Source organism: Dichotomopilus funicola, assembly GCF_033296635.1.
Source record: "Dichotomopilus funicola strain CBS 141.50 unplaced genomic scaffold C8A04scaffold_1, whole genome shotgun sequence".
In the NCBI taxonomy this organism is placed as follows: domain Eukaryota; kingdom Fungi; phylum Ascomycota; class Sordariomycetes; order Sordariales; family Chaetomiaceae; genus Dichotomopilus; species Dichotomopilus funicola.
This window is the reverse complement of record NW_026944022.1, coordinates 302,067-329,515: the sequence shown is the minus strand read 5'-3', so window position 1 is coordinate 329,515 and position 27,449 is coordinate 302,067. Positions and strand designations below refer to the sequence as shown.

At 54.7% G+C, this 27,449-nt stretch overlaps 6 protein-coding genes across 6 annotated transcripts; 2 read left to right on the top strand and 4 right to left on the bottom strand.

Annotated features, from left to right (window-relative positions):
* Positions 1-205: 205 nt before the first annotated feature.
* C8A04DRAFT_23832 (Trans-aconitate 2-methyltransferase) lies at positions 206-1,926 on the top strand (the record flags this gene model as incomplete). Its single annotated transcript, XM_062778833.1, has 9 exons — positions 206-250; positions 332-349; positions 463-568; positions 642-683; positions 861-962; positions 1,070-1,113; positions 1,183-1,220; positions 1,282-1,422; positions 1,506-1,926. The coding sequence occupies 9 exons, from the start codon at positions 206-208 to the stop codon at positions 1,924-1,926; spliced, it is 957 nt and encodes a 318-aa protein (XP_062641410.1).
* Positions 1,927-3,204: 1,278 nt separating this feature from the next.
* Positions 3,205-4,495, bottom strand: C8A04DRAFT_23831 (GHMP kinase; the record flags this gene model as incomplete). The annotated part of the gene is made up of 3 exons (XM_062778832.1): positions 3,205-3,546; positions 3,646-3,944; positions 4,063-4,495. 3 exons carry the CDS (start codon positions 4,493-4,495, stop codon positions 3,205-3,207), a joined length of 1,074 nt encoding a protein of 357 aa, XP_062641409.1.
* Positions 4,496-6,471: 1,976 nt separating this feature from the next.
* Positions 6,472-12,232, bottom strand: C8A04DRAFT_8658 (uncharacterized protein; the record flags this gene model as incomplete). The annotated part of the gene is made up of 4 exons (XM_062785195.1): positions 6,472-6,506; positions 6,580-6,961; positions 6,998-8,530; positions 8,609-12,232. 4 exons carry the CDS (start codon positions 12,230-12,232, stop codon positions 6,472-6,474), a joined length of 5,574 nt encoding a protein of 1,857 aa, XP_062641408.1.
* A 2,610-nt stretch (positions 12,233-14,842) lies between these two features.
* C8A04DRAFT_23829 (interferon-related developmental regulator-domain-containing protein) lies at positions 14,843-16,198 on the bottom strand (the record flags this gene model as incomplete). The annotated part of the gene is made up of 1 exon (XM_062778831.1): positions 14,843-16,198. The coding sequence occupies one exon, from the start codon at positions 16,196-16,198 to the stop codon at positions 14,843-14,845; it is 1,356 nt and encodes a 451-aa protein (XP_062641407.1).
* A 2,208-nt stretch (positions 16,199-18,406) lies between these two features.
* On the top strand, positions 18,407-20,090 carry C8A04DRAFT_23828 (uncharacterized protein; the record flags this gene model as incomplete). The annotated part of the gene is made up of 4 exons (XM_062778830.1): positions 18,407-18,418; positions 18,480-18,664; positions 18,722-19,215; positions 19,264-20,090. 4 exons carry the CDS (start codon positions 18,407-18,409, stop codon positions 20,088-20,090), a joined length of 1,518 nt encoding a protein of 505 aa, XP_062641406.1.
* Positions 20,091-21,293: 1,203 nt separating this feature from the next.
* On the bottom strand, positions 21,294-26,088 carry C8A04DRAFT_33569 (uncharacterized protein; the record flags this gene model as incomplete). Its single annotated transcript, XM_062782508.1, has 9 exons — positions 21,294-21,688; positions 21,815-22,010; positions 22,518-23,732; positions 23,766-23,949; positions 23,982-23,995; positions 24,123-24,916; positions 25,156-25,489; positions 25,550-25,736; positions 26,024-26,088. The coding sequence occupies 9 exons, from the start codon at positions 26,086-26,088 to the stop codon at positions 21,294-21,296; spliced, it is 3,384 nt and encodes a 1,127-aa protein (XP_062641405.1).
* Between the last annotated feature and the right edge of the window lie 1,361 nt (positions 26,089-27,449).

The window sequence follows — 27,449 nt, the reverse complement described above, 5'->3', positions numbered from 1 at the left end:
CTTTTCTCCTCGAAGCGAAGTCAGCCCTTACCTCATCAACTATACCTTGTGGAATCTTTTTTGGGCATTCCGTATCCACACCCGCCTAGCCGATTAATGACCGATTGACGAAAAACGAGGCGGCGCCGACATCCGCGGAGACAATCGGTGCACGACCGCAGACAGAGAGGCCCTCGGCCGTCTCGCACCAAAACCGAAGCGCATCATGATGCACCCACAAGATGCGGAGAACCTGATTCAGGCGGACGACGTGAGTTGCCCATGCGCGTTACGGGTGTGAGCTTTTATACTCTTTATGCTGCAACACGAACCGGCTAACTGTATGCGACAGACATGGGACGAGGACGAGGTGTGTAGCAGCGTTTTTATTCCCACCGGCGCTTAGTTATCTTGCAGGGGTCGCGAGGGAGGAGAGGGGGAGAAAGAGATCCAGCCATGCTGAAACGCTCGATGAACCTATAGGGCGCCGATGTCGCGAGCTCAGGGAGTTCATTGACCTCCATAACATCTTCGGTCCTCCGAGGCAAGGTTGAGGATGGACGTGTGTATGCCGTGTACGGCAAGGAAGGTGAGATGTTCTTGCCGCGGGGAGCGCGGAATGTGGGACGGGGGAATGGCAGCAGGTCACTAACGCTGCGCAGAATATGGAATGCCGATGGATGACGTGGAATTGGACAGGATCGGTTGGTGTTGCCTTTTTCTTTCGACCAACTCTTTCATTCCCCAACCGGGACCGACTGGCAGGGTTGAAGAACGCAGCGCGTTTGCTCTCTCGCCTATCCAGCCAAATTTTTCGACAAACCTTAGGCAACCTTGATGGGAGAAAGGTTAGCATGGCATGACTAACAAGGAGGAATTAGACATGTGCCACGCCAAGTACTACGCCTTACTCGAGAAACGGCGATTTCTTGCGCCAATCACCGAAAACCCCCAAAAAATCTTAGATTTGGGCTGCGGGACGGGTACGTTATATGTTCCTTGGGCGGGGTGTCGTGCATGACGGACCCGGGGATCCGGTCCCGAGGTTTGTCTGTGTGTGTGTGGTGTGGCTAACAGTTTTGTCTGGTAGGCATATGGTCGATCGATGTGGCGGATATGTATCCCTCAGCAGATGTATGAACGTCTCACAGCTGCATGCTGTACTACCGAGGGAGGGGCTATGTGTAACTGACTAGCTCACAGGTGTTGGGTGTTGATATTGCGCCGACACAGCCAGAATGGTATGAAGATTTAGGAAGCCCATTCCTTCAACTCGTGCAAGCTACTGATACGATGGCTTAGGGTCCCACCAAACTGCCAGTTCGAGCTCGATGACATTGAGCAGGAGTGGGCATGGAGGGAAAATTCATTCGATTTCATCTTCGCCCGCGATCTCATCCTCGCCATTCGGGATTGGCCCCGACTCATAGACCAGGCTTACAGGTACGACATTGACCCCCGCTAAAGTTCCGCAGAGCCTCAATGAGAAAGTCAGCCAGGTAGTCCATGATTAACCTTGTACCCAGACACCTAAAACCCGGCGGCTACCTGGAATTTCAATGTGTAACCGGCATCCTCGGTTGCGACGACCACACCCTCCGCGAAAACAGTCCGATGCGCCGGTTCTCCGACGCTATGTACGAAAGCACCTGCCTGTATGGGACACCTATTGACGACCCCACGCGGTGGAAGCGCTGGTTTGAGGAGCGCGGTTTTGAGGACGTCACCGAAGTCATCCACAAGATGCCATTGAGTCCGTGGCCGAGGGATCAGCGGCTGAAACTTATCGGGGCGTTCGAAATGGAGAACTTGCTGTTTGGCTTGAGCGGCATGGTGACAAGGCTGTTCTCCAAAACCCTGAAGTGGACACCTGAGCAGGTCCAGGTTTTCTTGGTGGAATTGAGGAAGGAGATCAAAAACCGAAACGTACATATGTACTGGCCATAGTGAGTATCCCCTCCCTCGCACCTCTCGTCTATTTCCCCGAGCGGGCTAGCGTCCTCTTTGGCGATTCTGTTGTTGACATGCCTAGCTACACGGTCTACGCGCGAAAGCCAGGGGGGTCGACATCGTCTGAACCGACACCGACGCCGCAACAAAAACTCTCTCCAGACTCTGCGCCGGGGTCATCGCCGCCTTGAGAACGTGGCTTGGAAGGCGGCCAAGGGGAGAAGGACTATCAATCATGGAGGACAAAAAAGATTGACGCATGAGGGTATCTTTTGAGGAGCAAAAACTCCGCGGGGGGCATTTGGCTTTTTTGGTCTGGTTATTACTTTCAACGGCGTGGTACTGACAGGGGCATCATGGGAAAGCGAGCGCGTTTTATACCACCAATCCTCATCTTTACCTTGCTCCGTTTTTCTTTCTTTTGGTCCTTTTGTTTTTCTAACCTTGAATGAGAAAATTCGAGTACACAACGACAACACTTGTTAGTATAGGAGTCATGGCGTCTCTCCTAGGGCGGGACAGGGTATACGCTCTTCTATTAGTTAGGTATGGAAGACCTTGCAGTTACCCGGTTTTTAGAGAACTTGGCATCCGAAAGCGAGTGAGTTCTAAAATCTCGCTTCGAAAATGTGTCAGATCTGGCATGTTCGGTTAATTAACCACAGACAGAGCTGTTGTGTTTTACGTTCTGACACAATGCCTCCTCCCGCGTACGCCTCCTCTCGCCTAACGCGCCTGGGCTAACTCGCCTCGTGTGCACCTCGTGGGAAAAAGGGTGGGATGGGGGGATCCGTTTTCATCTCGCATTTCCATGCCATGCAATGCAGGGCGCCTTGTCTCTGTGCACACACTTGCACTGTGCGGTATGCAGGGTTTATGCGGTTTGTTGGTTCCTTTCCAGCCTGACTGCCTGACTGCCTGCCTTCAGCCTCTGGGAGAGATTGCTGCGGGTTATTTGGGTGAGCCGCTGCTCGGCGTCCTCGGCCCGGCTGCTTTCTCACAGGGAGTGGGATTTATCGAGCCGGGGGACCCAGGTTCATTGATGGAGGAGCGTGACGCCATACGAGGGTGTGGTTTGGATTGGATGGGCTTGGTCAGCGCTGCACATTGTGTGTTGCGTGGCAATGAGCATGTGGGCCGTTTTCTTAAGTGAGAAAACGATTTGAAGTGTACTGGAGGATGATGGGGTATCACAGCAATTGTATTCCAAAATTTCCTCTTCCTGTGCTTTCTTCGTTTCAAGGTTTAGCCAGCCGCCTACGCCCACGCCTGTACCTACGCCCGAGTCACCGTCGTCCCTTCGGCTGGCTCCAACACCTTCCAATTGCAAACAATCTTGTTCTCCCTGAACTTAGAAATGATGCGCTCGGCGATCTCGGAGAAGTTTTCGGTCGCCAACGCTAGGATGGTCGGCCCGGCGCCGGACAGGCACACACCTAGTAGGCCAGGTTGGGTACCGGGCGTCATGGACTGGACAATCTCGCTCAGCCCGGGGATCAGGGTCTGGCGGTACGGTTGGTGCAGCTTGTCCTGCATGGCTAGGTAGATGAGTTCCGGGTCGGGAGGCGACTGGCCTAGTGCTACGGGAAGTAGGGCGATGCGTTGCAGGTTGAAGGTCTAAAACAGCATCAACGGTCAGCTCTCCGACATTGCCTACCATCTCAACCAACAACGATAACTGGAGAGAAGGAGGGAAAGAGAGAGGACAAAACGTACCACGTCGGGCCGCGGATATTGCGCAGGGAGCACCTCGCGAGCCTTTGCGGTGGGCACCTCAAACTCCGGGATAATAGCCACGGCCTTGATTTGGGAGGCCCAGGGGAACTTGATGTGGTGACCGATACCATTGGGTGGTGAAGGTGGTTTCGCGCCGGTGTCGATGCCGCCAGCGGGAGCGGGAAGAACTTCGCTGAGAGGGATCTCCACGCGAGCCACATCCTCGGGGGCCAGTGGCTTAAGGTACGTGCCGACGAAACCGCCGAACAGAGCCGCGCCTACGTTGTCGGGATGACGTTCTGTTTGAGGTTAGCTAGCCGTCGTACTACGGGTCCCTAGACAGAACTTTGGAGGGCGAAGAGGGCCAGGTCTTGAAGGGGTCCAGGTGGGCGGGTGGGTGGTTGGGTGCTCGCTCACCAATCATCAAGCAAAAGTCAAACAGCCGCTCTGGCGTCAGATCATGCAGGCCGCCGCACTCCTTCCCCAGCATCACACCAGCCACGACAGCCGCACCCGAAGAGCCGAGGCCGCGGCCGAGCGGGATGGGGTTCTTGATGTGCACATGAGTCTCGGCGGGAAAGCTCCGCTGGTCGTGGCAGCGCAGGACGTACAGGGCGACGCGGGTGATGAGGTTGACTTGGGGGTCGAGGCTGATCTCGTCGGTGCCCTCGCCCTCACCCTCATACGTGACGCGGCAGTTGAGTGGCTGGTCCGATTTGGCGACGGAACGATCGATGGTGACGTGCAGCTCCAGGTACATGGACAGCGCCAGTCCGATCACGTCGAACCCGGGGCCGATGTTGGCGCTGGAGCAGGGCGTCTTGATGACGAAAGACTCGGTGGGTGCCATGGTGATGAATCTCGGGTTGGCGTGAGCTCGGAAAACGTAGTGCTAAGGGTTGACTGTGAAGGTCGTACTTCGTAGATTAATTAATTATGGTGACTTTCCCTGTTGAAATGCTTGTCGGAGTTTGTTATGTTAACTCTATTAATTCTCCAATTTATGCGTCATCAAAACGGAAAACCAGGGACATCAGATGAAGGACTCGTACATACCTCGTGGTATACGCCCGTTTATATACCCCAGACCCAGCGTTCAAAATCATCGAATCCTCTTGCGTGTTGTTGAGAGTCACCCACCCACGCGATCACCAGTCACCAACTGAATTTTTGATGGGCCCGGGGCCCCCGATTGCGGAGCGGGGGTGGTTGGTGGTGCCAAGCAGCCCGGTCCGGCGGGCCAGGCGCGTCCGAAACCCCCACCTTACAGGCGGCGACAGCCGGGGGGCCCCGAGCGGGCGTTGCGGCATCCGGTGATGGCCACACCGAGCGTCTTAAGTGGGAATGGGATGGAAAACCTGTGGAATCAAGGATAGCTTGCGGCTCGCAGCGAGCCCGAATGTTCATTAGTTTGCTTGGTTTTCGATCTGCCGTTAGTAGTATATCTTGGAGCATTTCATCTCGGAGCATTTTCTACGACTTGGCCGGGGTAAACATTCCGCACTTCGGCACAGAGTACCTTGAACCTTGGTACATTCCAGATTCATCATCTTGACACCAAAACATAACCTCGCCTTTCCAATACCCATACCTCAAACATTCAACCCGCAAACTAGACAAGTTCCAAAGCATTGACCTCATCCGGCTGAGACATTCCATCCCATCTGTCGCGTGAGTTTTCCCTTTCCTCTCACTCATCGGTCAGTCCAAACAGGCTAGCCCCGAAAAGAGGCAACTCACAACCACCCGCCCCCCACGCTCGTTTTCCAGGGCTTCCGACATGATAACGTTCAACAACCGGGGACAAACAAAAAACATGCGTGTCACTCGGGTCAACAGGAATGCACTCGAAATCCCCTCAAACTCGATAGTCACAAAACACGCGCGGGGATCAGAAAATGTAATCCACAACAGCAAGACAAATAGTGACTACCATTTCTCATTTCAGTAAACTCCCTCCCCTATGAACACACATCAATCGCATCGTTTACGCCACAGACAAGACAATATCAATTCACTCCACACCCTTATCGTCCCATTTACTCCTATGTAGCACACACTGAACCTCCTCCGTCCCACCGTTGCTTCCATGACAGACATCTCGCTAAGTCAACAACATCATCATGAACAAATGAACAACAAAAAGCCAGCTCTACCCCCCCTTCGTCAGAACCCCCTCCTTCCGCTTACTAGCTAGCCAACCCATCATCAGCCCGAGCCTTCCCATCCCTCCCAAGATCTCGTAGAGAAAAACAACACATCTATATGAAAACAGACCGTTTGAATCGAACCCACCCATATCACCACCGACCCCCTCCCAATGAATCATCCCTTGCGTTATGTTTTCTTTTTATTTTCATATTTTTAACCACACGAGACAACATCGAGTGTCCTCGCGATCTCCGCCCACTCCACCACCACGACCGATAAACAAAACAAGGGGCGAAACCCAGACCAGCAGGCTGCCCCTTGTCAGTGGACCGGGTTGGTTTCCTTCTAGTGAGTAATTAGTGGTCACATCTTACTTTCCCGTGCCAGGTGTTCAAATCACCTAGCCACCAAGGAGGCAACCAGCCCATCACTTTAAAAAGTACCCATCCGTGTCTTGAGAGGATTGGTAATCGCGTCTTAGTTTCCCGCGGGATGTGCTTAAATCACTTCGCCGCTAAGGAGGCAACCACCCCATCACTCAAAAAGGTTTGTCAATTAAAGGGTATCCCGTGTCTAGCGAGAATTGGTGGACACGTCTTAGTTTCCCACAGCAGGTGTTAGTTCACCTCGCCGACAAGGAGGCACCCACTTCATCGCTTAACAGGTATATATCCCTTAAAAGGTATCCGTGTCTTGCGAGCCAAAAGTATCTGTGCATGTCGTTGTTAGTTCGTGGCTCGAATATGGGATAACGAAAAGAAGATTAGCAAGAAAAAAACTGACCCCTTCTCCGATCCCTATCCTCCAACCCTAAGCTCCTCGACCCCGAACCCGACCCAGTCGGCGTCATCGGCCTCGGCCCGCTCGGTCGCCTGTTGACACCGCCGCTGGGCGCGGCCAGATGCGCACCGCTCAAGTTCCTGTTCTCCAGCCTCGGGCTCCCGTTCCCGTCCCGGCTGCTTGGCTGGCTGTGCTGGCTGTGCTGGCTCTGGCTATGTTGGCTATGCTGGCTGTGTTGGCTGATGTAACTGGCAGTCGGAACGCCGTGCGTCATGGTGCCATACCCGCTCTCGACGCTGTGGTGCGGCAGGGGGCTGCCGCTCTTGCCCTGGAGCTTGCTGATGCGCTTGTTGGTTGGGGGCGTGGTGGTCGCTGCCATCAGCGGCTGGGGTACCGGGCTCGGGCTGGGCGGGGCCCCAACGTCTAGGGCCTCCTTGGGCGGACGCGGAGGTGCACCGCCGGATGTGGCAGTCATGGCCGAAGCGGCCAGAGGGGATGACATCCAGTGTGGTTGTTGGTGTTGCTCCTGCTGCTGGTACGCATCGCCATAGCTGTCGGCACGACGGTGGCCCTGCTGCTGCTGCGGCTGGCCGAAGCGCTGTAGGCTGGTAGCCGAGCCGGCCCAATCGGCGGACCGGGGTCCCAGGCCCGAATCGTATCCGAGGGCTTGCGACTCGAGGGCCGCCTTGAAGCGCTCCGTCTGGCCCTGGCGAGGCTGGGGGTGTACGAGGTTAAGCGAGTCGCGGTGCACCTTATATTTGGGGTCTTCCGGGGTCATGTTCATCGACACCCAGTTGGCGCCACCGCCCTGTTGCTGCGAGGGTGACGATACCTGCGAGTTGTACACCGGCTCGTCGTGCTCCTCAGGATACGCATCCTGACCACCGTGACCACCGCCGTGTGACAGGTTGGTCTCCGAGAAACCGGTGTGGAGCTTGTCTGTCTGCAAGGGCTGAGGCGGGGAAAACTGGTAGTTCTCTTGGTAGTGGTCGAGGGACCCGGAGCGAGACCCTGCTGTGGGGTAGGTAGAGAAATTCTCCTCCTTGCTGGACTGCTTGCTGTGGCGAGATTCAGGCACACCACTCGACGCGGTCGTCTCGGACCACCGCGAGATCTTGGGAATGCGGAACCAGCTGGACCTCGACTTCTTCTTCCCGCTCTCCTCGGTGCGGGGCGTATTCTCGTTGCTCATAGGGTTTTGCGCCTGTGCAGCAGCACCGGGCGGAGTGGTCACCGGCGTCTGGTTGCCGTACCGTTCCTGGGTGGGCGTCATCAAGCGACTGTCGTCATTGCGCCGGGCGTGGTCATAATCTTCTTCGTTATCCTCTGGCACGGTGCTGATCCGGTTCGCCGACACCTTGCGATCATATCCCGGCTTGACCGATGTCCCACGCGATTGGATGGAAAGGAACCCCGAATGCGAGGGATGGCTTGCGGTCGAAGTGCCGGCCAAGCCCTCGGGGTCGTACCCGTGGTCCTGCTCGCTCTGGACCTCAGGCTCCAAGTGGTCGTACGGCTGCTCAGGGACGTGCGTGCTCGGAGCGCCCCCTTGACCCGGAGCGGTTTGCGCCTTGAGCACATCCACTTCCGTCAGCAGCTGCATGAGCATGTCCTCGATGCGGCCAAGGTCGTTTGCCCCCTTGGCGTTCAGGCCCTTCAGCGCACGCCGAAAGATGCTCCGCTTTTTGGCGTTGATCTCCTCGTTGATGGTGCCCGATTGCGAGCCACCATGGATGGAGCGCGGGGCACTACCTGGATAAGGACGGGGGCCGTTAATGGCGCGCTGAACAGATTTCTCGGTATTATCCTTGACCTCGGTGATGATGACGTCCTCGGTATCGGCCAGCATACGCTTGATGTCTTCAAAGTTGTTGCGCATCTCGGTCGCAGAACGCACGAGGGTCACCAGGATCTCCGTGTCTCGCGCGCTGCGCTGGGCGTCGCGTACCATCAACTAAGTCGGTGTTAGCATTTTTCTATATCAATCTTCCCGTGTTTGTCAGCCGGCTGCCATTGGGCTTCATAAACTCACATGTTGCATCAGTGCAATGATATCCTTCGATTCAATCGTCTCGATCCCAGCCCCAGTCGATGCATCGTAGATGGGTGAGCCCATGGCCTGTGACACACCACTAAGGTGTTGAGCGGCGTGTTGCTTGGGGGTACCATAGAACGGATCCTCCGTGTCCATGGCTCCCGCGCCCGGAGCGGCATCAGCACCAAGCCCTTTGCCCTTGACGCTGCCTTGGAGATCCGGCGTCTTGTTGGGCCCTTGAGAGATGTAACCCTCGTCGACCTTGTGCCCAAGCGGGCTGCGGGTGGTATACAAATCGTCATAGCCCGAGTTGTCATAGCCGGGCATAAGGTTGTTATTGAGCCCAGGGATGTTGGCGATTGGGCTTGAGCCCTCATACGGGTTGGTGATGAGTGTGTCGCGCTTCTTGTCCTCGGACGTCCGGTACCACTCGTCATGCTCCTGACTGGCCTGGTTGTTGTTGTTGTGGTTGTGTGCCGCTGCCATGCCGACAGCTGCGGCAACTGCGGCCGCCCCCGCCGCCATGCCGAGATCGTGCCCGCTACGCTGCTGCGGCAAGGTCCCGTCGTCATGGGCCCCATCAAGGTCATGGTAGTCCACATCGTCGGCACGCGCTTGGGGGTGTTGACGGGGGGTGACGTCGCCGGCCCAACGCGCTTCCTCATCGCGGCCGCCCTCGCCGTTAATCAACGACGGGTTGGTGAGGAGGTCGTCGTCGTCGTTCCAGTCGCCGATCTCGGGCATCGGATCGTTCGGGTCAGGCATGCCACTAAAGCCCAGCTTGGCTTGATCCTGGCCGTGAACCAGCTCTTCCGCGCTGGCCGTATCGATTCCCGGCCGCGGCCCTTGTTGCGTACGTTCCTTGAAGGACTTGTTCCGCTGGACGCCTGCGCCCTGGAAATCTAACTCGTCATCCGCAACAACTTGCTGTTCCTTTGTCTGATTCCGGAGGGCGGCAGCAGCAGCGCCGACTGCGGCGCTGGTGATGGCCGCCTCGGAGACGGTCGGGGATTGCCGGTAAGTAGTCTGCGGCACTTTGCGGCCGTATTCATCGAGCTCGTACTCAACAAAGTCACCGGAACGGTGGCCCGCCGAAGTGGGAGTCGCACCCCGTCCATCCACGATTTCGCGCTGGTTCGCCACAGAGCGCTTGGTGGGTGTGCCCGGATCACGGGACATCTCCTCGTCGAGGGTTGCCATCGACTCTCGGCCCCCGTAGAGCGGGTTCCCAACGGCACTGGAGGAGCCCGTCAGGGCAGAGCCCTCAACTCCCGAGCCGTCGATGAGAGATGCCACGTTCGACTCGACACCTGCGAGGTGAACGAAGTCAGGGTTGTTGTAACCCACCGCGCGAACGGCCTCGCCGGATGGGATACGGTTGAGCTCGCCGCTCTGCGCGATCACACCGTTATTGGCGTCCCCTTGAGCAACTCCATCGTGAAGCGGCGATTTCCTAACAGAAGAAACGGAATCGATGGTGCGGTGGGAAGCCCGCGAATCGGCATGACGCAGCTCGCTCCCGGCTTCTGTGTAGCCCGAAACGCTCGGGATTGGGCTGAGGCCGCGCCTCTCCGGCTGGTACGGGACGTATTTGAGAGGAGGGGGGACGTCCTGAGTGCTGTAGTAGTCGTACGGGCCATCGGGTGCATATGGCTGGCCAGAGTCGGAGTCTTCGTAGTCCTCCTCGTCCTCCTTGTAATGCTTGGAGGCGCGAGACGGCACCCTCTTGCCGTTGTCGTCAATGATATACTCGTCCCACTGCCCGGTTCGTTGGGTCGGCAAGGTTTTGAGATCTCCGTGGGAAATGTTGGCGTGCTGTGTACCCAGCGCTTGTAAGGTGACTGGCGTTCGTGTGGGTGTGGGGGTGGAGGTGGTGGATGTTTGGTCCTGGAGGAGCAGCTCGCGGCCTGGGGCGAGCTCTTCGCTTGCGGAATGCGGCCGGTCCGATTCGGCCGAAAGGATGGACGCTCTTGTCACGTCGGAGGCGTTAATGTCACTCATCAAGGGCATGGGTGGTGCTGGCGGCCCGAGTTCCGATTCCTCATCCTCCAGGGTGAGATCAGAGCCCACCCCTCGGCTTCGCAGCTCCGCGCGGCGTCTTCGTCTAGATCGCTGTTTGTCATCAGGCGGTGACAAGAACACTTCATTGGCAGCCAGGGCAGCCGCGCCCACAGCACCGCCCGCAACCGCGGCAGCTTTTAGACGATCTATCCCACGCCCCGGAGTGTCGTCTAGCTCGCGCTCGTCCTCGATCGAATCGTGGCTAAGAGCGCTGCTGTCGTCAAAGTCATTACGAGCCTCACGATCACGGCTCTCTTTGCTCCTCATGCTGTCGCGCGGCGTTGCGACTGCTTTGTCGACGGCACCCGATCTTCGCCTCTCCGCTGCAAACTCGTCTCTTGACGCCGTTGTCGTGCTGGACGTGGTTGAATCCCGGCGTGTCCCCCGGCGGCTCTGCTCCCTCTTCAGGGCGTTGAGTTCTGGCAGAATAAGGCGACGGATGGCATCTTCGACCGTCTCGAGCAATTTGGGGTTGTTGATTGAGGATGCCTTGGAGGTGGCTGAACGGATCGAGTGCTGGTCCATCGACCGATGGCTTGGCGCAAAAGCAGAGGAGACTACGCTAGAGTCTGCCCCCGAGATGAGGGAATCGGAATGGCCCTTGGATCTCCTGCGCGGCGACCTCGCGCGCTCTGAATACTTCTCATCCTTGCTCACACTGCTTGTCCGGCTCTTGCTCGACCTGTGTTTGCGGTCCCTATCCTTGCTGTCCCGGGTCTTAGACACCGAGACCCTGTCTCGATCGCGATCATCTCGACTCTTGCTTCGGTGCTTGTCGGCAAGAGCGGCTGCGCCTAACCCGGCAGCGGCACCAAGAAGGTAATCGCCGCCACGGGACGGGCTTCTACTTCGGGTGCTTTTGCCTTCCGACATGCCAAAGGATGTGGCTGGTCCGGAACCGTCAAGAAAGCTGTCTGCAGGAATCGCTGAAATCTCGCTCATTGTCGACGCATGGTAGCTGCCCTTGGCGTCAGCGGCAGGAATCAATGGGCTGGCGGGGCGGCGACGGCGTGTGATGTTGTCGCCCGGGTCGATCTCGATGTCGATTGGGTTGCGGCTGACGTTACTCTCTTCGGTCGCCGACGCATATGAGCCAACATCCTCCACGTCTCCACTCAGGACCGAAAGGTCTTCCGTCTCGCTCCGAGCAGGAACCGATCGTCGATTTGGACTCGTTCGCCTCGACTTGGTGTGCGTGATCTTGATGCGGTCTCGTTCCGATCCACCCTTGTGCCGATGCTTGCTGCTTGGTCTTACACGGACTCGGACGCTGGGTTTTCGCCGTTCGCTCGTGCCGGATACGCTGCTTGCCTTGCTCCCTTCGAAATACTCGATCAACAGCGAAGTTTGCGACTTGCTTTGGCGATGCCCTGTCCTGATGGTGACTGGGGTTCCGTCGTCAGGGAGTGAGTATGTGGATTTGTCGTCGCCGGGCTTGGACAAGTCGGTTGAGACCTCGCTCGGTACAAGGTTGCTGGGGGCGGCGGAGAGGAGGGTCGAGTTGGTTTCAGTGGGCGCGGGGAGCGGTGGAGCTGACTTGTTTCTACTCTCGATGCCCATGGTTGCGTTAAGAGCCGGTGGCCAGTGAGTAGCTCCCTACTGATCGGTTAGGTATCAGCGCGGCTTGGGTTTGGCGCCCAATTAATCCTCTCCACGGATCCCTCAATCTCGAGAACCATTCAAAACGGGCAAGACCAAATATTAAGAGGACGACAACGGGCCAAGTTGAGACGAAAGTGTCCGACAAATAAAAGCGAAGATAAAAAGAAAAAGGGTATTTGGTTGGTGGTGTAAGAATGCCGACGCCGGCAAACGGTCAAGGCGATCCCGAGTATTGAGGAAGTAACCGTAGGTGAGAGAGGCCGCCGTGAAACAAGGATGTGTGTTGCACAGCTCGTCTCCCAGCCAAACAGTGGAGCGAACGAGGGAAAAGGAAAGGTCAAGGTGAGAGAAAAACGGAGAAGAAAGACGATAAACTAGGGTCGCCGTGGAGACCGCAGAGTATGGGGGAAAAGGAAAAGTCACGCAAAGGACGAGTCGCGTTGTACGTACGGTTACCGAAAACGAACAATTTGAAGTAACGAAAAGGCGGGAAAGAAGCAGCTCGTTCTTCCGTCCGTTTGCTTGTTCGTTCGCCTGAGAATTCGTGGCAGCGGGGCAGGTCGCAACGGGCGGTCGATCCAATCGGCCTTGGGGTTGAGTGGCGAAGAAGCCAACAACAATTATCTTGTTACGCAACTCGCTCACTCTCTCTCTTAACTCAACTCACTGATCAGGTGAGGAGGAAGGAGCGAGAATGTGTTGGTTATTGGTGATGTTACGTCGAGCTTGGCGTCGGAGGGTGCCCCCCCAAGAAACACCCAAGTTAACGACTGGCGCAAACAATATGGTGTTGAGTCGGCAACCAGTCGTTTAGGTGTCGGAAGGGTCGACGATGCGTGGAATTTGCCGTCTTGGACAGTTTCTCCTTCTCTGCAGAGCGGGAGAAGGAAGAGATGATGTGGATGTGCTCTGCAGACCCCGGGAGGGCCTATCGGAGGCGTTGTGACGGGGACGTGGGAGAGCGAAAAGAGGGGAGACTGTGGCCGGGAAAGCCTGATGCGCTGGCGGTGCGTTGACGAAATGGCCAATTGGGCGTGAATCCGGGGGTCTGTGGTGCACCGACATGCAGCTCGCAAACGGTGAAGAAGAGAAAAGACGAGGCTCGGAGACGGACTGCTGCAGGGCGTCGATATGAAGGCAGGAGGTATCGAAAAACCAGAATGAAAACGAAGAAGAGAAAAATCGATGAAGAGCCTTAAGCAGTTTCCTGCAAAGTCAGGGTACTACTGTATGTACCTAACCCAAGGAACTGTAGGTCGGGCGGTAGATCGGTACTAAGCCGATAGCTTCGCCGTTTCGCTCCGCTGTCGCAACGATACCCCCGATGCAATGAACTCAAAAAGTGAAAGGAATTGAAAGAAGAGCCGAGGTGGGAAAAATGAAAGCGTGGTCATCGGGAACTCAAAGGACAGAAACGACCTCCAAATCAAGGAGGCTGGGCTCGCGAGCTGGCGGTTTGTTGACGTTCAGCTCCGTTCTTTGCCAAGAAAAAGCCAGCAAGGACCACAGCAGTTCAATCGCTGCGGGGGGCCATCGGAAGAGACGAACAGGATTCGACTCCCCACCCCTGCTCCCTGCCCCGCCAACGTTTTGCCTCGACTGGGAGCCCCGCCGGGGCGAGTCGCTCTCACTGGAAGGAAAGGTGATGGGTGATGCAGAATCACCCAACCACCCCACACAAACGCAGCAAGCCTCGACAAACGCAAGTCACTCTCATTAACTAACTTTAACGTTTGGTCGAAAAGGTCAAAATGAATCGTCTATTTTCTGGGCAGCATTCTTTCTAATGGCCTAAATCCCGGCTCCGCGGGCTGGGGAAGTTCATGCTGCGTAAGATACGGAGTATTTCGCTTGTTTCCCAAGACCCGCATCACGAGAGAGGAAGAGAGCTGGTTGGTAGTTTCTTCTGCTTGCACAGTTGGTGTATCACTTTCCGTCATTCATTCATTGATCTCGGTATCTGAACTCATCACGCTTTGAGTTCTCGATGCACAGCTAAGAAGGCTCATTTCGTTGTTTCTGCTTTTCAAGTCCACTAGCTATGCTTTTGGCTCTCTTTAGAACGAAGCCCACCAGCAGTCTCGTTCCACTCCAGCGAGAAGCACAGCGATAGGCCGCGGTAGCGGTAAATATAATTGGAAAGCTGCTTGCTTCATTCAATTCTGATACAACGAATCATCAACGGGATGGGCCCGGCTCCATTCATGGAGATGTGAGCTGTGGCAAGCGACAATTCCAAGAAGCCGTTGCCCCCGGCAATGACCCCGAGCACCTCACCCCACAACAATGTTCTACCTAGAGCTAACTACTGGTGAGAACACACAGCCATAACGTGAACACGAGCGCAACAAAGAGATGTTGATATTACTACTCTAGAGGTATTGGTCGAGAAAGGATAAGGGTGCAAAATACCTCCATGCTACGATAGTGGCCTATCCACACTAGCATACCCGTGATACGCAGGAAAAAAGGTATAGGGAAAAAAACAAACAAAAAGAGGTAGGAAGAAGGAAAGAGGGAAAGGGGGCTAAAACTATGATTACCCCTTCAGTCTGTGCCTCCGCTGTTTCATTTCTTCGGTCGCCGTTCCGAGACAAACTCGACCTCTGCGCCGCTCAGGATTTCCCGCACGAGGGGATTCTCGAGATAATGAATGCCGAACCCACCCTTCAGTAACGCTTTCAGCATCTCCACCCTAGCCTCCAATGACCAAGTATTTATCAGCAAGAACTGATTATAGATACGGATTCGTTCGCGATAGCCAAACTCGTGGAAATCCCCTTCGTCCTCCGTCCTCGCCCCGCCTGTGTGTGGGTTTGGACCCTGGCGGCCGGCCGTCGAATAACCAGGCCCTTTGCCACGTTCCAATGAAGTGAGGACGCTGGATAACTTCGAGCGCACGTTGCGCCGGTCTTTCTTCGAGACAGACTTGGACGAGTCGCGTACAATCTCTTCCATGCGCGTGGTGGTACGGTGCTGGTTATATTGCATGTCGGGGCTCTCGCCCGTCTCCTCTTCGTACTCCCGGGCCCACTCGAAGAGCAACGCAATGTTGACACCTGCGCCGGTTTGTACCCCCGCATCTGAGCTGTTCAGTTGTTCCTCGAAGGCTTCGATGGCCGCGCCTTGTTGGAAGGTCAGGTCAGAGAGGTGGCTGGCTACGAAGGCCCATCCTTGAAGGGCAGCTGTGACGACGGGCCCGCTGTCAAGCGCGTTGACGGACTCCCCGTCGCTTTCGATGATTGCAAGCAAATACTCGAGGAGATCCTTAGCTGCATCCTGTGACCCACCTCCCTGAATCACGGCAATGCAGAGGGCGCGAAGTGCCTCGACTTTATTCTCTTGTGTCTCTGCATCGTAGCACGCTTCTTCCAATATTGGTAGGGCTTCTTCGAAAACAGTGTCCGAGCCGCAGGTTAGGATCGTCAGCGTGAACGCCTGTAGCGCTTGCGAGCGCTCTTCTTCGCTGCCGCCTTGGATCAACTTGAGGAACAAGGGCAGTAGTTCGGCGACGGACTGGTCGAGCTGTCGTTGTGCAAAGTTGTGTTCGAGCAAGAAGTTGTATGCAGTCAAACTCTTCACGCGCCCCTGTAAATTGCTCCTTTTGCGATCCTGAAGCTCGGTTACTCGGTCTCGAAGCCGCTCGGCCCAGTTGCTCGTCTCCCCACCAAAGGCGCCCTCGTCCCCATCAATGGAATTAGTGTCCACCCTCATAACGTCGTCAGTTTCGTGGTCGCTCATGTACTCGTCTTCGGAAGCGTATCGGCTACCAGGGAGTGAGTTCGCCCTCGAGCCTGCGCGCGAATTGCCTGGAGAGACATTCGGAGAGGGGTTTGACGAAGAGAGGCCGGATTCGGGTTTCGCGCGTGCTTTGCGGGATACGGTCTTGCCCCCGGCAAGAGCCCGCCGGTGAAGGCTAGACATTATACTCTGGTCGCTGTTTGTTTCGTTTGGGTGTTCGGGAGTCGGCTTGCTTTCTACACCAGGTGTGTATGTGTGTTGTAGTGTGTGTCAATCTGAGCGGGCCAAAATTGTGTGTTCGTGCTCTGCTGTGAATGTTAAAGTGTCCAGAAACCGTGTTCTCGTAAAATTTTGTATTCTTCTGCCTCGAGAAGACTAAGAAAACACTGGGGTTTCAAGAAAATGCCTGGTGGGGACGTGAGAGCGAAGGTCCAGCTTGGGATGATGTCAGCTGGTAATTCTTGCTGCCGTGGAAGGAATTCTGGGAAATCCATGTGCTCTTCCTTGGGTTGGTAAGCTTGGCAAGCAAGGCAAGGTACGTGGGTACCTCGGGAGCTTTCAATAGAATGCCGTTCCCCACAAAGCTCCATGGCATTGAATGACGCATGAAACACCGCCACTGCAAAGAGGACATGACGAGAATTGAGCACAGCGAATGAAGCGGCAAGGGCGGTTCCGGGCTCGGAGGGTATATTCATGCCTCTCGTAACTAGGTAGGCTTGCTGGGAGCCTAGACAGTCTCGTAGTGTATTCATCAAACTACAACGGTGTGTTCAAGCTTTTGTAACGCCCTGCGAGCCTGCCAGTGCCTGCTCAGAAAGTGCGCATGCTGTAGGGCGGGTGCGGAGCCCGCTGTCATGGCGGGGTTGATTTGCCCCACGGTGCCACGCGGCTCCAGATCATGAATTGCAGGGTCATGGGTAGCCATATGGACTGGGAGTGTACTATGTACATACAGTCAAGAACTTCCTGTGTAGAAAACCTCTAGGTAGTTGCGAAAATCGTATATAGGTTTCGGTATATGAAACAAATAGATTCGGAAAGTAGCCATCATCATGTTTAGGTAGTACATATCCCACAGTACGGCGCCCAAACTGTCGCGGAGCATCTGTCAAGCTGGACGTACCAAATAGTGTAAACGGACGCACGTGAAAGTGGAACCAGGTCATGTCGCTAGGGTATGCGATAAGATACCTGCCTGATCAGGGAGGTTTCGGTTGACGACATTGCGGAGTTCATGGGTGCTTTCCTCAATGCAAGAATCTCTGGGAACTGGAAAAAAAAAAGAAAAAGAAAGAAAGAAAAAAGAGGGAAGCAGAAATATGAAGTATAAATTATGATGTCGGGAAGCCAGGCATCTTCAATGCTCCAACGTTTCAAGAGAGGATGTTGCGAGTTGGCTGAGTTCGTTGGTCAAAGACCCCGCATTGGTCTCACCCCACCCCAGCGCCCCGCCGCTTGGAGAGCCCCAATCCCATGACCACCAACAGGTTACCTGATTCCGATAGGAAAGAAAGAAGAGATACCTACTCAAGAACTTGCCTGAAGAATTTATGACTTTTTTTCCGCATCGTCCGGGCATTCCAAATTTAAACCCTACGCTGATTTTCAAGGAAGGAGTGACCATCCCTTGTTTTCAGAATCTCCCACCCCGAGCACGGTGCAGCCGGTCAGATCACACACACAGACGGGAGCCCTTGTGCCGGGCTCCATGCTTTGCCTAAGGTGCCCCACCACCTACCTCACTTCACGGCCGTGTTCAAGGAACTTCTTGCTGAGTTTCTCTCGCACTAAGAGCCTTTTAGGAAACAGACCTTGATTTTCCGTATCCGACCGTTCCCGCTTCTCGCGGGCAAACCAAAGTCGTCCAACATAAGCATACCGCAAGGACGGGCTTGACGCCACCAATAGCGGTAGACGACAACGCTCGTCTCGCGATCCTCTCTAGAGGTAGTTACGCCTGGCACCGTGCCCCATCTACGAGGTTGATTCTGCTTCCTCCAAGTCGATACCCATCCTCCCACGGCCCACACCGTCCTTGCGGCGGATGAAGAAAATATGGCGTCAGCTCCTGACCCCGCCAAGTCCGGTGCGTACTGGTTTCCCCTATCTCTATCTCATTTTCTTTATAACTTGCCCAACTGTTGGTGGTACGCTCGAGGCTCAACTGACATGGTCGGATTTTTAGTTGTACTAAGCCTCACACCCGACGGAGCGTCTGGTGCCAACCTCCAGATCCCAGAACGCCGTATAATCCTCTACCCCGGACATTTAGATATATCCATTGGGAGAGCCTCAAAGGATTCCCGAAAGGGGTTCGTTGCAGCCAAGGATAACGGGTGGTTCGATAGTCCTGTAATGTCTAGGCTTCATGCCAGACTTTCGGTAACAATGGACGAGAAGGTTCGTCGTCGCTAAGTAGCTCGGTGCTTCCCTCCTCAATGCATTGCTAACTATCTACCAGAAGATCCAGATCAGGGACCTAGGCTCCCTTCATGGGACATTTGTCAATGATAACGACCGAGTCCCGAAAGACCATTCATATGAGGTCAAGGATGGGGACTCACTTCGATTTGGTGCTCCGATCTGGCGAGGCACCGAGCAATTCATACCAACTACCGTCAGGGTTGGCGTACAATTCCCGAATCGGTAAGTTTATTAATCCCAAATTCCAATGAGCTACCACATTCTAATCTACGATGTTAGCGATGGGACCTTTCAAGTACCCGACGGCTCAGACGATGAAGGAACTGATGACCAAGTCATCGATCTGACTACCAATGAGTGGAAAAGTGAAACCATTGACCTTTCTACACCATTTGGGACCCCGGGTCACATTAATAGTAACATCGAGCCTGCAGAGAATCACGTGCGCAGCCCTGATATCACACTTGACTCCCACCTGACCGGCTCCCCGGCCGGGTACTCCATGAAGCCTCCAGGCCCCATTGATGTTCCGGCCTGGCATCCGCTTCAGGCTGAAGAGCACTGGTCTGGTAAGACCGACAACGATGACGAGTCCGAACTTTCTGCCGACTACGAAAGCGGGTATTCGGATGATGAGAATGAGAGCAACTTGGAGATTGATGAGGAAGACAATGACTCCTCACCCCCGGTTTACGACGAAGATCTCGAAATGGGTTCTGAGGACGAGTTGGAATCTGGGGATACCGGCTCAATGAGTGCTGAGCCCCTTGGGGGTAAGTTAACGTACTTGACCTTGAATGACACTATCTTACGCTTTCCAGTCGACCCTGGGGCCATATGGGACAGAGTTCCCTACTGCCCAAACGATTTCCCCGAAATCATGCCTTTGGTAGAGTCGTTGTCAACGCTCCCCGCTCCGTTGCCTAGCTTGCGCCAACCTAGTGTTGGATGGGCCTTGAGTGGCGGGATGCAACAGTCCTCTTGTCCGCACCCTCTACCTACTGATTCACCCACTTCAATGGAGCTTGCCGAATCTCTCGGGGCTAAGATCGGAAAAAGCGACTTCTTTCTGGCGAGAGAGGAGAATAAGGCCACTCTGGAGAAGAGATCAACACAGGCTCGGCCTACTTCTGTGCAGGACCTTTGCAATCAAGACGACTCGGTTGATGTACCAAGTCATTATAGCTTTGGCCCCGCTGAACAAGCTATTATGCCGGAGAAAGCGAACGCCAACGATATCCCGCAGTTGGAACCCGACTTTTCGGCAACACCGATTGCCCCCGCCTTGCCGCAGACGATCTCGGATGAAGTTCCTAAGGGTCTAAAGCGTAAAGCGGACGAAATATCGGAAGAACAGGAGCAATGGGCGGCAGCCGAGGATATCCGGGTTGCCTTGGAGTCTTCATTGGTCAACGAAGAGGATGGCCAACAACAACCGTCGGTACCGGAGCCTCCCGTGGCTATCCAAGAGGCCACTGAAAACGTTGAGGATAACCCCAAGGCAGCGGGCCCGACCACGGAGCGGCCCGCAAAGAAGAAGCGTATCTTAGATGTTGCCGAGCGTCTTGGCTATGCTGCCCTGGGTGGAGTCACCGCCGGGGCTATGATCGTTGGAACGCTCATCTACACTGCGCCGACATTTGCCTAAGTAGGGGTGACCCTTACCGGGATCTCCTCGATTTCCGCATTCCTGAACTGGTTTTTTTAAAACCTCGCTTTTCCTTTGTTATGTCGCTACGGGTCTGGTTTTAGGAGCATTGGGTCGGGGCTTGAAGGCGGTAGGATTGCGGATTGACTCAGGGTTGGACTTGCGCTGGAGTTTCAGGGACACCAACGCGGTCACGATCTGGAGAACGGGATAGGGCGGAAACGGGATATAGGGGCAGGGGTTAACTAACGATTCTTTCCTATGAGGTGTTTATTCGGACGAGGTGTTTTATTTGGCGATCTTGCCTGGCTCAAGCTAGATGTCTCTCGCTTCCCGACGGGCATCGATGGGGGTTGTGCTCTGGTGGTTATGGGCGTTATCCCAGTGGTCATTCTTTGTGGGCTTTACGGATGGTCGTATTATACTTGCTCTCAACTAGGAGGTTTCCCTCCACCCGTGGTGACGAGGCAAGGACGGATACCAGATTGAGACGAGTCATGTGCTACAGATTAAGATAGGAATGGAATCACTTTCATGATATGCCTTGTGTGTTTTAGGCATGTGCTATACCCACTGTGGCTTGTAGAGAGTTGAAGGCCGTGTATGCTGCCCCCTTTCCTTGACCCCACGTTTCTAGGGACGACATAATGTCTTCTATGTTCAGCGGGTCCGGAAGGGTTGCCCGTTCAAGTTGATTCATAACCGCAGCTTTGTGGTGCATCAAGTTCGTGGTTTTGCCTTGGGCTGCTACACCCGCATCGTTATTTCGGTTCCCGGAGGGCCGTGTGGTCTGATTCAGGGTGACCTAGTATATCTTAGGTTTGTGATGCAAATATAGTCTTTCATGTTTTGGGCTAATAAGAGTGCAGTGCATGTCAGGTTTTTCGTCTTGCTGAAAATAAGGTGACTATTCTCTATTATCACGAGGTTGGAGGGGTAACTTCTTTATGGGAGATAGTTAGTTCCCCAGTTATATATTCTTTTCCAAACTATAAATTTCACGCTTTCTCATCGTCCCACATTGAAGTGGCGTCTGTTCCAAACTATTGTCGCTTGAGCGATATGTGATGTGTCCTTAGTTGCCTACTGACCCTAGCTAGCTGTCGAAGACATTCATCTTGTCCGTCTCATTTCTCCAAGCGAGTATTTGACGCGGGGTTTTTGCCGTCCGTGTTTGTTATTTCCGGATTCGCACCCCCTTTGTCAAACAAGGTACTGAAACATAGCTTCATCACCTTGATTAGCCGCTTCGTGCAGCGGTGTCCAGCCCAACACATCCTGCGCATTCGCATCGGCCCCTCTCGTAATGAGGCACCGAACAACGGTATCGTGCTTTTCCTGCGCAGCCCGATGCAGCGGAGTGTTGCCTTTTCTGTTCTTCGAATCTATGTAAGCTCCAGCCTCGACCAGGCATTGGACGACGGGCTCACGCCCTCGTTTGGCCGCTAGGTGTAGTGCCGTGTCGCCGAACGCATCTTTTCTTGACAAGTCGGTGCCGGCTTCGATGAGACGCTTTACATTGGCTTGCCGGCCTGCTACAGACGCTAAATGCAGCGGTGTGCGCCGATCGATGTCCTGCGCCTCGTTGTCCAGCCCGGCTTCGCGGATGAGGAATTCGATGAGCTCGGGGCTGTCGCTTGCTGCGCCGTCCTCTGCCATGGCAGCGAGATGCAGAATAGTCCGGCCATCGTAGTCTCGCAAATTGAAGTTTGCTCCTTGGAGACATTCGAGAAGGTCTTTCCTCCCTCTGTGGGCAGCCAGGTGCAATGGAGTCCACCCCCATACATCCGCCCGGTTGATGTCCGCGCCGGCCCCAATCAACAGCTCCATTGCCCCTCGGTTTCCTCCCACGAGCGCATAATGTAATGGTGCCCTTCCTTCCATGTCTGGGTCATTAATCCTAGGGCGTGCTTGTAAAAGCTGTTCAACTAAGTACTTGTCCTGTTGAGAGTCATGGTCGAGCGGTATCCTTCCACTCAGGTCTGGCGCCGTCAGACCGGAACGCGCATGGGACAGCTGCTCGCGCGAATACGTTCCATACCAGGCGGCATAATGCAACGGTGTGCGGCCGCGTACGTCCCCTGCGTGGATATCGGCTTGTCGATGCAAAAGATATTCTGGGACACGGGACAGCCCAGCCCTCGAGACAGCGTAGTGGAGCGCTGTCCAATGAAGAACATCTCGATCGTTGACGTTCACGCCGGCCTTGGACAACAGGGTGGTTACTTCCAGGCCCCTTCCCCGAAGAGCCAGCCAATGTAGATCTTGGAAATGGAGGTCCTTGGTTTCGCACACGGTCTTTGCCTCTTCGTCTATTTCCGGGATTCCACTGACGAGGTGAAGCAACTGGCATTCCCAAGGACGGCCCTGCAACGTGAACAATGCCACAATGGTTCTCAGAACCCCCCCGTCGATTTCCCGCAAGACCTGCTCGAGCGCAGATCGGGCGTTGAGCAAATATGCTTGGACCCGATGGTCCAAGTACAGAGCTTGGCTTCGGTTGATACCATTCATGATTGTTGCCCAATATACCACTAACAAAACCACCGCCCTATTGAAATTGTGCCCAGGGAAAGTTCTCGCAGCGCGAAAAAGCCACAGATAGGCTGCGGTGGTTTCTTCCCACTGCCCGCTCTGCTGGGCCGCCGCAACGTATCGCAGGGCCCAGTCGCTGGTGTCCGGCTGCGGTAGCTTATTGTGCATACTTAGTGGGGGAATGATGGCTAGGTAGACATCATCTAGTGTTCCGATCCCGGTACCTCGGATATCCTCCGCTAGAGTCTGGATTTGTGTATCTCGTACTTCGAATGATTGCCACTCCGGAGCACCTGCATCGGCTGTGCCGTTCATCTGGGCTGGCCAAATCTCCGCACTGCCGGGTAACGGTTGCATCTCCTTCGCCGCAGCCCACATGAAGGCAGTGAGGAGGTGTTGGGAATATAAAGTTGCTAGCGGGGTGTGCGTCTCAACCGCCAAGGTCCATTGAGGATCGATATCTTCGTCCCTGGGGATGGCCTCGCGGGGTATAGGAGCAGTATACACCGAGGTCTTTTCCGTGTAGTTCCAGCTAGATGCACACCCGGCGACGCGATGGACGGCAACTTCCAGTTTGTTGGGCTCAGGGGCGAGAAATCTCCTGATCTCAACACCCGGGTCTGCTGCACAAGCGGCCACAACCCGGGCAGCACAATCGGGCACCCACCACCGAAGGTCTCGATGGAGGGCTAACGTATGGGGACCCAGGAGCTTCAGGTTTCGCTTTGCCAGAGTCCCTTTCGTCCTGAGCCAAGCGTCATCCCCGGAGCGCAGAGGCTTGATATCGAGTACGCCCTTCGCTGCCTCACTTTCTCGCCCCAGCAGCTTTCCTCCGCCCCCCAGGGGGTCTTCATCCTCATACACTGAATAGAGCCACAGGGATAGTGCGGCCTCAATCTCATCGGAGAAGGCTCTCCACCTCCCAGTCTCACCTCGCTCCACGCGGAACTCGACAGAGCCACTGTGTGAGCTCTCCCCAAGGAGGCCGATGGCCGGTAGAGACCAACGGATAACATCTCCGACTGTGTTTGTGGTACCAAAGAGCGAATCCATGGTTATTTCGATTGCATGGGTCAGAGCAATGGCCTCAGTGGCGGCAGGCCCTTGCTAGTCAGAAATCTTGCCAAGGTCTCTCCTTACTAGCATCAACTGATGCACCCTGTTTGACTGCGAGAACGGTGATGCTTCGCACTCGACTCCAAGATATGTGGCTTGTGGTGTAGCTTCCTTTTGTTGATCAGGACCCAAATTCTCGGCCATGTCATCCGCTGCTGCCGACATCGCTAATGAACTGTTGTCATTGTCGTATTCTACTCCCGACATCCTATCATAAATCTCATCGTCGAACTCACTCACCATGGTCGGAGCCTCTGGTCCGAACACGTCAAGAGCCTTCCATGAACCCGGTCTAGAGTGCCAGTTTTGGTGGCCTCTATCTCCGGGTTTCTCGGGGCTCTCCTTTGCGGACATTTCGTTGGAATCTTTCGGGATTTTAACATGCTGGGGTCCTGACATCCACATGGGGTTTGCGGTGTCCGCCCCAAGGGACATCGCTAACCAATCCAGTTCATGGCCTGGAAGTAGCGGGGCATACTCCGGCAGTGTTGCAAGATTACGGCGGACCCAAGCTCGGAGCATGACCATGCTACCGGTTGCGATGAGTTGGGCAATCGAGGAAGACCAGTGTAAGCCGCGCAGGCCAACGAACTGCAAGACAAAACCGACCAGGCTAACAACTGTTCCAACCACGGTGATAACTAGGTCTAGGCCGGACTGAGATCTCTTCCGCTTTGATGTTGTGATCAAGGCAGACGGCTCTTGGGGGTATACCGCAAAGGACTCGAAGCGCTGGTCATTGACTATTCCCGATCTTTGTAGCCAGACCACACGAGCCTCACGTCCCTCGTGCTCGGCGGGCCGGTAGCTGTCTTCTGTCGTGCTGCTCTCAACAACGTAAGAACATACCAGCATGCCAACTACTAAGAGTAGGGTGCCGGTGGCATTGCAAGGATAGGCATAGTCAGCGACGGGCATGTCATTCTTGAGCCATTCGAGCCTGAACGGGGGGTGATAAGCGGTAAATCCGGAAAATACGAGGACCCCAAGTTGTAGGAAAGTTCCGGTCGCCGCCACAAAATATAATTCACCCCGGCCCAGCTTGTTTCGTACATTGAGAGTAAGGTTTGGCGTCTGGGCGGTCACGTTCTGGATCACGGTGATCGGTTGATTGAGATTACACTCATCCAAACTTGCTGGGCCGTTCTGGCCAGTCTCCTCCAAGTTGATGCTCTCTGACGGGCTTTGTGCGGCTGTTCAAGATCGCCGCTCCGCTGAGTATTCCTTTTCAGCATCGCCTTGAGTTTGGGGACAGCGGTAGGCAAGTTTTGGACAAGCACAGACAGGAGGGTTCCGACAGCTCTGAAGAAATTTGTTGCGGCGCTACGAAGGTGAGGTACTAATGGACTCGAGTTGATTAGATTGGCTACAATGGGCAGAGAACTGGGGCTGGGGAGGTTATTGAGTAATTAACCATGTTTCTCAAGGTACTTGTTAGGATCCTGTGTGTTGCTGTCCTCGTTTCCATTACTTTCGCTCCCAATATCCTCCCGGGGATCATCTTCTGCCGTCTTCGCCTCGTTTCCTTCGGTATGGTCTGTTGTATTTCCGTGCATCTTTTCCTGCGTCTCCTTTCTTCGAAACTTGTCGTAGAGCTTCCTCTCTTCACGCTCTCTCTCGCCATCCCGCAACTCCATGACTTGGATATAGCCATCCTTCTCATCGTCCCCGCTTTTCGGGTTTTGCTCTTTAAGAAACAATACGACAAATTCCCGAATTGGGGCTTTCCCCATTACGCGAACAATCTGCTAGTCATTCCAGAGCTCACATATTTCCTGGGAAGTCTATGACATGAGTTCGGCTTCAACTGTGGCGCGGCTCTCTCTGGCTCTCCCGATAATGGCTCGCAGCCAATGCGGACCACCAATTCGAATGGCACCAACGATGGCGGTGATAACGCCCAACGGGGCCATCGCCAGGATAATATTGTCAGCCCATCCTGTAGCCTGGCTCATAAACTGCATCGTTACCCTCTCGCCAAACAATGCCAGCAACCTATAGTCACATCTAATGTCAGTTTACATCCCACTGTAGACTGTGTGATGTATGAGAGCAGGAAGTACCTACGGTGCAAGGTCAGAAAACAAATTGTTTGAGAAATCGTCTCCGGTGTCGGCGGCGACATGTGCAACAAAGCACAGGCCGGCAAGACCCCATAACCATTAAGTTGCCGGCATGTTGGGAAAGCAACCTCAACAAACCAGGAGTGGATGGGCGACTTGAGACCCGGTGACATTCACTCTGTCTTTGAAGGAAACAAGTTGCCCAAACCCCATGCTCACGCGAAGAGGGCAAGCCGTTCCGGGAAACGCTTGGGTGGTGGTCCCCCAGGCCTGCGGCCTGCCATTTTGGCCCCCAATCTCGAACCACGCACCCACGTCTGCATATGTTCGCCCACAGCCAACAGCTGGGGCAGAGGAAGACCACCAATAGGAGCAGCCTATTTCAGAGAAGCGAGAGGCTGTCGTTCCTGGATGTCAATGAGAGTCGGCTGTCTTGAGGCTGTGCAGTGGTTCGCGAAGGGCCTGAGCAGGGGGTCGGCGCCGAAGTCTGTTTCTTTCGCTGTCTCATGTTACTCTATATTTTATTTTTTGTTGAAGAAAAGAAGAAAACGCTGGAGAAAAACATCACGTATTGGCAAGGAACGGTGAATATGGCATTTAGACCCGAGTTCTCCTTACCGTATTGCCATAAAGCTAGTGAAAGTTGACGCCCCGTTGGCCGACGAATTGTTTATTAGTAACCACTTCAGAGCGTGGGTTGAGATTCGGTATCGCGGCGTTGAGGCCGTAAAGTTTATGTTGCGGGTAGAAGAGTCTAGCTTCTACACAACTCCCAACCCTCGGAGAGGGATAAAAACGGCGCAGACATCATCTAGGTTTCGTCAGATCTAACACTACTAGGTATTTTCGAAATCCGACAGTAGGGGCTTGCGTAGTGTTTTCTCCTGAGGCGCGCTGAGAGATAGAATGTATTTCACAACGCGCTGATACGCTCTGCAGCATTTTTCTGTAGCGTAAATCCTGCTGATGGTGAGGCACGCATCGCATCACTCTGGCTTATCAACCCTAACCCTAATGGTAGACGGCTAGTGGAACCCCGCACATCATAGCACATCTTGAAGGTAATTACTAGAAAAAGAGCAGGTCAAGCTTCAACCCCGCACATCATAGCACATCTCGAAGGTAATTACTAGAAAAAGACCAGGTCAAGCTTCAACCCCGCGCTTCTTTCCGCAAAACATACCCTAAACAGAGGATGGATCGAGACACTTGACTATTATTCATCTGCGGGCCAACTTTTCGACATCTTAGAGCAGAAAATTCTCCCTGTCTGAACAACGGTGTACTACTGCGTAGGAAGCCGATTACAAACTTCGAACCACGATTAACACAGGGAGAAAAGGCGGGCGGGAGGGGAGGCGGGAAAAGTTAAGAGGAGACGGCTGGCGGCGACTTGGTCGGCCGACTTTTCTGCTCAACCTCGTGGGAATTATGGCCCGAAGAACCCGTGCTCGTGCACCCCTCATCAAAGGTTGTACTACCTACGCTCCCACTCTCACGGCGATGAAAGACAGCCCCGGCCGACCTTTCCAATGATACGTTCCAGCCTGGCCGTTGTGGACCGAAACGGAAAGAGTCTTTTATGGGACCGGTCTGCATGCGCCCGTCATACCAAGACTTGTCAGGGAAGAAAGATAACTTCGAA